Consider the following 10,838-nt stretch of genomic DNA (forward strand, 5'->3'; position numbering starts at 1 on the left):
GAGCTAAAGAAGCATGATTTATGATACCATTTGTAACGAGGAGGAGGGCGTGGCCGTGCCGTGATGGTGCACGCAAAAACAGGAAAAATATAAAGAGCGGTGGATTACGGCAGTCAGAAGAGAGAAAGATTACAAATTTACTGTCACTCCCTCAGCAGCTGTATTAGAAAACCCATCACAGCTCTGGCAACTAGTTTTTCAAAACTACAGGGTAAAATAACACAAAGTATAATGTTATAAATGTGCAGTAAATACTTAAAAAAAAAAATTAAAATATAAAAATTTAGCTAGATTTACGTTGCTAAATAAGGCGGAAACATGTCATCATCACCATCTGTAAAATTGCCTCTGTAAGGAGTGTTCCCTAGATGTCCACTGAGTGGACTGACCTACCTTGAAAGGGACTTGACTAGGTTCTGTAAACAAAAAGAGTTCAGGGAGTGCTGCGGCCTGCCCTTTTTGGCCAATCAGAAAACTTAGTTAATAGGAAATGCTCTCTGCCTGTCAACCATTTTGCATGTTTGGGTTTGCTCACATCAATTGGCTGACATGTCTTTAGAGGGCGATGTTTTGGCTGTGTTTTTACATGTCCTGGTGGCCAGCAGACAGGGAGATGGTGCTGTCATTTGATTACTTATGCCTCTGAACTCCAGATCTCTGCAAAAGCTGGCTCCAGCAACAGGGACTTTTTAAGCTTCTTCCCCTTTACTCCTCTACACATGAACACAAAGAGAATCAGGTTCAGACAGCTGTTTAGATAAAACATGCATTCAACTAGATATTCTACTTCTTAAACACTGACAGTCCAGTGACTATCTGCACTTATGATATAAAAGTCATAAACATGGATAGGAAACCAGCAAAAAGGCCAGGACCACCAATATAACCCAATGCCGTAGCTTCCTTTTTTATTTTGAGGCATTTGACTCCCACTCCAGTATGAAGATGCAATAATCAGGAAGGGGATGAGGAAGCCCACTATAAACCAAAAGGTGATCAAAAACTTTAAGTCAAAATTTACAATACAGAAACTGATGACAAAAGGGATGCTGCATCTGATGGATGAAACTAACACAAGCATACAGATGATCGTGGCTTTGATGACTGTTCACATATTCTGAGCCCACACAACCATCCATGTGCACAGGCATCGGTCCAGACTGATAGCTGTCAGCAGAACAATGCTATTAAACATACAGTATTTAGCTCTGTAATGAAAGAGAGAAATCTGCACATAGAGTCACCAGGCCGACTGCCAAAGTCTGAGACAATGCCTATGATTGCGACAAAGAAACAGAAGTCTGCAATCAGTAAATTGAGAAACGAAATGAAGTTGACTGTCATCATCATTTTATTGCCAATCACAAATATGACAAGCCCATTTCCAAATAAGACCCACTATAGAGACGACACAGCAACTGCATATAAGATGTCACTGCTCCATTGTTGTCAAATGATGATGTCCTAAACTGGTTCCTTCAAAGAAAAGAGAAAACATGAAGTGAGTGACTGGTTTTGGATTACCCTTTTATATAAAGCATACTGTATACTGTACTTTGTATTTAAAGATATGATACACAACATTTTAAATTCTGTCACAGTTTATTCACCCTCGTATGGTTATAGGTTTTTTGTAGCAAATAATTTAAGGTATGTGCCTATTCAGAAATGGACTTTAAAAAAACAACCATAAACAGAAATGTTCACTGGAGTGAAAGGTGTAACAACTAACCATGGTCTCCCCTTTATTTCTTTTAGCTTTTCTGTCTATAAATTGGAGTATACTCTAGGAAACAGCAACAGAGACAAATGCTATGTGATGACAAATAGATTTCTACGGGATTAAAGTCCATGTTTTTAATTCAGTGCTGTGTAATCAAAGCAAAGATCCTGAAGTTGGATGATAATAAAACAACTAGATGGGTTGAAAAATATTTTTAAAAAGCTTTCCTTTTCAATAAACTGGCAATTTTGTGTAATTACACTGAATAATAAATTAAGGATGCCCCCTTTAATAGTGCTTTCAGGCACCATGTAGACCTAAACATACATCAACAAACCTCGTCTTGAGGGGCGGGGAGGTGGTGTTGCTGCTGTGTACAGGAAGGACATCAAAACAACCACCATCATCATTCCTGCCATTTATTCCTTTGAACACCTAGCCTAGGCTTCAAACTCTCTGGTCTCACTCCTTTGGTCACTTTTTCTTTCTAGTTCTCTTTATATAAAAGAAGATTCACGGTTGGAGTTTGATGGTGATGTAGGAGGGAAAACATGCTTCTGTCGAAAGCCCCTAATTTATTATTACATTTTGTGGGCATTCTGCATAGGATGTACTAAGAATAATTGTGTATGTAGCTTTGGAAATAGTTTGGAAATACCTCTGTTTGAATGTGGCTTTTGTGCGTGGTCAACCAAATGTGTGTGAAGAAATAAATTAGCATGAAATGTGTTTAATTTACAACAAATATTAACTTCTAGTTTTATTGATATGAGTATATAATATGGTAAAGTATATAGCGATTCTCACTTTGAGTAGTTGATAGATATACACAGGTTTGACACACTTGAACCAGTTTCTGATCAGGGTAAATTACTTCCCGATGATGAAATATACAGCATATTTCAGTATATACATTGGCAGCCAAAAGTTTGGAATAATGTACAGATTTCGCTGTTTCGTAAGGAAATTGGTACTTTAATTCACCAAAGTGCATTCAACTGATCACAAAGTATAGTCAGGACATTACTGATGTAAAAAACAGCACCATCACTATTTGAAAAAAAAAGTCATTTTTGATCAAATCTAGACAGGCCCCATTTCCAGTAGCCATCACTCCAACATCTTATCCTTGAGTAATCATGCTAAATTGATCATTTAGAAAATCACTTGCCATTATATCAAACACTGCTGAAAGCTATTTGGTTCATTAAATGAAGCTTAAAATTGTCTTTGTGTTTGTTTTTGAGTTGCCACAGTATGCAATAGACTGGCATGTCTTAAAGGAATAGTTCACACAAAAATAAAAATTTGCTGATAATTTACTCACCCTCAAGCCATCCAGGATGCATCTGAGTTTCTTTCTTCATCAAAACAGAATTTAAGATTTTTAGGATTTCATTTCAGGCCTCCTCCTTTAAACAATGCAAGTGAATGTACTCCATTTTTTGATGGTCTAAAATGCATATTTAGGGTCCAGTCGACAAATAAAGTTCTTCTGAACCCAAACGATTGATTATTTTTTGAAACAAAACAATACTTATATACTTTTTTACTACAATTGTTCGCTTTTTTAACTTTTTTAACTTTTTTCACTTTTTAACTTTTTACATTTTGTTTTATTCTCATGATCTTTAAAACATTTTATCTAAAGGCTTATGCTTAAATGCTTGAAATTAGCTGTGTAAACAAAACATATATTTAGCCTATAATTATTTCTATATATATATTTTTAAATGGATAAGTTGGAAATGTTTGATTGGTATAGTTACTGTAAATTACTTGAGTCATAAACCATCATATTTTTATGGTGCTTTTATTATTTTTTTTATTTGCATCATGTTCTAAGAGGACATAGAAGGACCAACCACTGTGAAATGTTTGGATACATTTAAGTGGACAGACTTCTTTTGTCAACTTTAGAGAGAAAATCCTCAGGTTGGTGCTCTAGTTATAGGCGACAGTCTGGTCAATCCACTGTCGTAGGTAAGCGACGCGGGAATAAATTGCTGGAGCGCGAACATTGCAGTCGGTTGTGCCCCATGACACAATGCCCATCTGATACCAAACACCTGAACTCTCACATACCAAAGGACCACCAGAATCACCCTGGAGTTAACACAGAGACACAAACCCACAAAGACACATCAGAGATTGAAGCATTGTAACATTTTCACATTGAAACTATATATATATATAACTTCATATACCTGGCAAGAGGAGACACCAGAGGCTCCAGCACAGATCATGGCATCTGTGATTCTGCTCTGACCCCAGTACTGCTTGCACTGAGCAGGACTCATCATGGGCAAGGCGGTCTGCTGCAAGATGCGAGGGCTTGCTAACGACAAAGCAAAAGCAGAATGTCAAGCTTAAGTTAGTCGTATTTGTAGCGTAGCGCAAACTACTTTTATTAAAGGGTATCATGGTTTCAGATTAACTACTTTAAATAATGAGTAGCTTTGCAAGCTACAGTTTCAAAGTAGCTTCCCCAACACGGCTGCACATGAATGAATATGGTCTATGGTATCATGGCCTTCAGAGAGGACCAACTGCTTTGTTTCTCATGGTAAATACATGGGTGTTTGCCATACTTTGAAAGTTACAGGAATTGTTTTGAAGTAAGTGATAAGAATAGGAGATTTACAGGTGGTTCCAGTTTTGCCCCAGCCAGTGGTGACACAAATGGTGCCAGAGGGGACGCTGTCGGAGGATGAAGCCAGACATACAGGAGAGACACGGGATGTCATCTGGGCTGGAGAGGACAATTTCAGCAGTGTGATGTCATTGTTGAAGGTCTGGCTGTTGTAGTAAGGATGGGTGATGGACTACAGAATTTGAAGGAAATAATTCAGTGTGTCAACAACAGTGTTGGTGTTTGTTGGGACATTGTGAAAATTACAATTATTTCCCCAAACATTCTTAATCCAACAGCCAATTTAAGAACCCTTAAAATGTTGCTGTTTTGTAGGGCTAGTGTGAACCAGCCTTTTTGAATTTTAGTCAGGTAGATGCCATATTCAATTAGACATGAATGAAAATGAGGCTGTCAGAACAAGATTTTCAATCACTCAATTGGTTATACTGTCTTAAGGTCTTTTATCAAGTCTTTTGCAGAGTTTTTAGTCCACATAAAAATGTGGAATTTTGGAATGACATATTTGCGAGTTTTCATTTGCTGAATTAGACAACCCCCATCCCTTCAACCGCATACCCTCCCTCCAAAACCTTGTCCTCCAAGACAAGTCAGCCAAACTAACGCCAACATGCATAATGAGTCACATGCAGAGAGAGTTTCTGATTGGCTAAAAACAAGTGGGCTACCCCCGGTCTCTAATGGCAGTTTATAGAGTCTATGTCTGTAACAGAGACAAGTATGATCTGTCAGGACAACTATTTCAGTGGTATCTGTCATGTAGTAGAACATTTTACACATGGTATTCAAAAAAAAAGAAAAAAGAAAGAAAATAAGCTGAGAGATGTGATGCTATGGCCAAACATGTACATCTGACGCACACTATTTCTTAGCAGAAGAGAAACACAATCAAATATGGAAGGCTGTCACAACACTGTGGTTTCTATGGTAATGCCCAATATATCATATAATTACAGCAACGTGACTCAAATGGGATGTTGAGCCAATCACATTAAAGCCGATACCTTGGCAATACTCTTGACTTGAATAGATTCAGCACTGGAGCCACGGTCATGTTCTCCGAGGATAACAAAGTGATATCCGGCCCTAGAAAGACAAGGAGATCGAAAGGCATGAAAAGGTGAAAATAGATGCATTAGAATGAAAGAAAAGAAAAGGCAATCTGTTTATGAAGTTAAATAGATTCAGAAGTTCTTACTGAACACGGCAGTGAGCAGCAGTCACAACCCAATACTGGTTGATCAGAGATCCTCCACAGAAATGGAAGCCATTGGATTGCTGGTTCATAAATAAGAAAAAATATAAAGGATGACCATGAAAACAACCCATCTTAAACCAGTCTAAGGTGGTTTTCTGGTCTAGATGGTCTTCCACACGACGAAGCTGGTGTATAACTGGTTGTCCCAGTTGGTCTGTTTAGCTGACAGGTGCCCAAAACCTTCTAAAACCAGCAAAAAAGACCAGCCTAACCAACTTGAGCAGGCTGGGAGACCCTGTAACCACTTTAGGCTAGATTAAGCTGATTGTTCAGCAAAGATACATGTCAAATTAACACTAAGAACAGAATCAAGCACACTACTAGACACATTTTCATCAACTGTTTCATCAACTGTTCATTTTTTATCAAAGTACACAAGCACAACCCATTTCATCAATAATCTGTAAAAAAAAAAATAATAAAAAAAATGGTAACACTGTACCTGAAGAGAGACCTGCCAGGGCCAAGAACCAGAGACTGCATTCTCTCCATTCACAATTTTGTTGTATCCACTAATTACTGGCTTAATTGAAGGCACTCCACAACCTGTGGCAAGTAAAGAAATGCATAAACATACAATTATGTGTAAACAAGCTCTTAATTTGTTTTTATTTTATTTGGGTATGATAGTGTATTCTTTGAACCTGATAAATTCCTAAAATAATGAGCAGCTAATTGCTCAGATTCTGTATCTTTTAGGCCAGGATATGCAGGTTGATTTGATTCATTTTAGATGTTTGTTTTTTTTTTTTCATGGACCCCTACTACTCCCTTTGTTCCAAATTGTACCAAAATATACTCACCAAGAGTGGAGGCCACTAAGGCAAAACAGCTAATGATCCAGATCATGGTGAAGACAAACGCTTAATATCCTGCTGCTCCTATTGGTTTTCTCTCCTGCTTTATATTCTCTCTAGCATCTGATAAAACTGGGAATTCATCAAGGTGCTTCCAAGCAGCTGCAAGGATCTCACAATTCGGGAACGTTCATATCTCGTTCATATAGTCATGTGACGAAAGGTGTGTTGAAATATGCTGACTTGAACAGTTGGGTTAACTAATCAAAAAGGGAACGCACCCACACTTTTTAAACTAAAAAGAACTATTGAAATATTTGCTGACTACCGTACTTCTCGTTGAATGCATTCAAGAGACAACTTGACATTCTTTCACCTGTAATTTTATAACTTGGAATTATTTGCATGGAAATTTTAAAATTGACATTATCTATGAAGCCTAAAGTTCTCTTACACTCAATACCAGATGTGCAGCAAATCATAAACTTAAAAAATATAAAATATTATTGAAAAATCTCATAATACCATTAATTATAGAATGATTTTGGAATTTGTTTTAATAAGGTTGTATTTATTAACATTAGTTTACAACATTAGTTAACATGAACTAACAATGAACAATGATTTTTACAGCACGTTAATCTCAGTTAATGTTAATTTCAGAATGTACTTATACATTTTTAAAACTAAAAGTTTTGTGTTGACATCAGTTAATGCATTATGAACTAATGTGACCTAAAAAAGAACAGTTGCATTTTCATTCTTTAATATTAACCACGATTGATAAATGCTGTTAAAATATTTTGTTCATTGTTAGTTTGTGATGCCTAATGCACTTACTATGTTAACTAAAACAAACCTATTGTAAAGTGTGTGTAGCTTTTGATAAAGTGTCTCCCGAATGCATTAATGCAATTTGTGTTAAAATGTAAAAGTTTTCCTCTCCATCTTTGCTAAATTATCCAAGGTAAATGCATTGTTATATTTTACTTCATCGCTTATATTCTCCCATTTTTAAAACATTCAAAGTATATTTATTGAGTCTCCTTCACTATCAGATAATTATGAAAATTTCGTGTTTTTTGTGCAGGATGTGTTCTGTGGTTATTTAACACTATAGTGTTAAATGGGCAACAACACTATCAGTGCAGAAGGAATTGAAAACCCTGTGGTTTCTGAGCTGTGTTAATGCACAAGCCATCCTGTGCTAATCACAGTGGTGGTATGTGTGCATTTAAAATGCATAATAACGTGTAATATATAAAATATAAATCATTATATGAGGGGAAATTAGCTTCCTTTTCATCCCTTCTCTCATCAAGAGTCCCGACCACCACCGACTGCGCATGCTTGGGGCGCTTTTTCCAGCACCCCTCGGTGGAGCAGTGCCAACCAATGCTGACACAAGATATTCAAATGTGCCAAAGAAATGTAGCCAATCAACGGCCTCGATATTATGGCCTGAGGGGTGCTGAGAGAAGCGCCCCAAGCATGCGCAGACGTTCCCTCTCACCATCATCTCATTGGATGTCTGACAGTCTCTGCCAATAGATTGTAATACTATAGCAATGATGAAGACGGACACAGGAGCAGGATCTCAGCTGCCCAGTCTGCCCCCAAATTCAATAAGATCTCTCCAGCACAATCCATGTGAGAGGAGAACTTTGGTGGAGAAACTACAGGTAAAAGAGCTTGGCCCAGGTCAACCTGACAAACAACAGGCTAGCGAAAAGAGCAAAACGTACACACGATGCTACTCCCATACTTGGTACAGCAGATTGGCTTGGCTAGCTGGATGTAGTCATGCAGATGCCTTATTTTGCTTTCCATGTCTACTTTTTAAAATGACGGGGACAGATGGATCATGGACTGTTTTAGGATTAAGAGACCTAGAACATTTATCAGAGAGGATGAAGAAACATGAGTCTACAAGAGCACATATGGACAATATTGTCAAGCTAGCAATCCTTGGCAGAGTCAACATAGCTAAGCAACTGGATGAAGGCCACAGAATTGGGGTAAGAAAGCACAATGAAGAGGTGGATAAGAATAGGCACATTTTATCAAATGATAATTGACTGTGTGAAATGCTGAATGCTCTGGCTATGCTCTCCATGGAGAAAAAACATATCAAAAGCATTCCTGACTTCAGTAACAGGGTCATTGAGAAGTTTGCCACTCAGAAGGACAGAAGAGCAAAATTCTTGTACAAATAAGATGTCTGTCTCACACACACACACACATACACATACACACGTTTGTAAAATTGTAAATTGTTACATATTGGCATTAAATAATATAAAGAATAAAAGAGAATTCAGTGTAAAACGCAATTTTTGTCTGAACTTGGATTTATTGATAAATCCACCTGCCTCCATAACAAAAAAAACGTGCACATGCGCAAATTGTTTTCCTGCGCACGCATTGGCTCAGAGCCCCACCTGAAAATTTGGGCACCAGCTGCCACTGGCTAATCACTTGAAGGCTGATGCCCTGGGAATAATCTGCAGATGCTCAGAATTGGACCCAATAGTATACTCTCCAAGGAGAGCATATAATATCTGGCTCTAGAAACAGAACAGGAATAGCAGTACAAACAAAAAATGGGTGCAAGATACAGATAGCAGACAGATTGCTTCATACAGTGTTTAGTTCAGCAACAGTTCAAGGGTTCACTTTATTTTTATCATTTAAATTCTAACCATTGGACAGCCTACATTTACATTTAAATAACAAATTTAAAGAAAAGTATTGATTTTTAGATACGTTAGCTCGACGATGTACCATTTACCTTATGAATTAATGCAAATTTTAACACGTTTGGACCCACACAAGCAATACTAATTAATGCACGTTTTTGACGCATTTGAACCTGGTCAAGCATAGGACCCAGGTAGAGCTCCAAAAGGGGGTGCGAGCTCCAAATTGCCAGCAAAGATATAGGGAGCCCCTAACCTAACCCTTTCCCAAACCCTTAGCATGTGTGGAAGTGACGCCCCCTTTTTGGAGTAACCCCTCCCCCTTCTGGAGTAACCCTGTCCTCTTTTGTAGATTCCGCCCACATTTGGAGATCTCCAGCTTGTAGCTATACCTACTTGGCCCTCTCCCCCTCCCGCTAATGATCCACTGCCCTGCGAAACAGAGACATGATGCAACAACCGAAGATGGCTGTCTAGCGCATGTTTACATAAACCAACAATACCTAAAATCATGCAGACAGTGTTGTGCTATTCACCATACTGTATATTAATAGCTTTGACACTGTGGATAAAAAGCATCAGGAAAAATGTATATATGCAAATTAAATTACTTTCTCCAGGGGGGCACCTGGGACAAGGTACAGCCTGCAGGCCAGAGACCTCCAAATGGGGGCAGAATCTCCAAAATTGGGCAGGGTTACTCCAGAAGTGGGCAGGGTTACTCCAAAAGGGGGTTGCAGCAACTCCAAAAGGGAACGTCACTTCCACACGGTTAGGTTTAGGGAAAGGGTTAGGTTATGGGCTCCGTATATTTTTGATGGCGGTTTGGAGCTCTGCTTGCAGCTAAATCCTTCTCACCTGGGAGGACAAAGGGCAGTGGAACACCATCCCCCCTCTAAATTCATTCTCCGAAATCAGTCTCCCCACAATTTTGAGATAGGCTTAATTGGATTGGCTGATAACCTTATCCACTTAGATGACTAATAGTAGTAGATCTCCCTTATGTAAGATGCAAAGTCTACCTTGTCAATGGACATTGTACAGTTTCTGTTTCATATATTGGTAACAATTTACAATAAGATTGTATTTGTTAACATTAGTAAATGTATGCATATAGTTAACATTATCAATAAACAATACAATATTTATTAATCTTGGTTAATGTTATTTTTACAGGTATTAATAATTTTTTACATTAAAAGTTGTATAGGTTCCTACTAATTCATGCAATACTGTATGCAAGATTAATAAATGCTGTAAAAAGTCATTGTTTAATGTTAGTTTAAGATGTAATACCTAATGCATTAACTAATGTTAACAAATAGAACCTTATTGTAGTGTTTCTCATGTATCGTAGTGAATTCAAGAAAATATTCTGTTTCACTATTTTGTATGTGTACAGTATTTCATTTAAAGATCTTTTTTGTTTTAATTAAATGTTATCAGCCTATTTCATATATTGACATTATATTGGTTATTGGCCAGCACATGAGTTATTGGTATAGACATTGGCCAATGCAAAACCCATATCGGTTGACCACTACTTGTAACACTCAGGATAAATAAGTGCAATCTTCTGCCTCCATGCATTTCTCCCATGTATCTGTCATATGAGGAAAAGTACTGGCTAGAATAAGGGAGCCAGATCTAACCTAACCATAACCCTGGGGAATGGCCATTTTAACAAAAACACAGAACAAGATTTGAG

General features: G+C 37.7%; 1 protein-coding gene across 1 annotated transcript; it reads right to left on the reverse strand.

Annotated features, from left to right (window-relative positions):
* Positions 1–3,520: 3,520 nt before the first annotated feature.
* On the reverse strand, positions 3,521–6,588 carry LOC127422480 (chymotrypsin-like protease CTRL-1). The gene is made up of 7 exons (XM_051666026.1): positions 6,438–6,588; positions 6,077–6,180; positions 5,575–5,654; positions 5,381–5,462; positions 4,368–4,548; positions 3,931–4,061; positions 3,521–3,829 (listed from the first exon to the last, which is right to left on the reverse strand). Exons 1-7 carry the CDS (start codon positions 6,481–6,483, stop codon positions 3,668–3,670), a joined length of 786 nt encoding a protein of 261 aa, XP_051521986.1. The 5' UTR covers positions 6,484–6,588; the 3' UTR covers positions 3,521–3,667.
* Between the last annotated feature and the right edge of the window lie 4,250 nt (positions 6,589–10,838).

The sequence above is a fragment of the Myxocyprinus asiaticus genome, chromosome 31 (genome assembly GCF_019703515.2).
Source record: "Myxocyprinus asiaticus isolate MX2 ecotype Aquarium Trade chromosome 31, UBuf_Myxa_2, whole genome shotgun sequence".
Lineage (NCBI taxonomy): Eukaryota > Metazoa > Chordata > Actinopteri > Cypriniformes > Catostomidae > Myxocyprinus > Myxocyprinus asiaticus.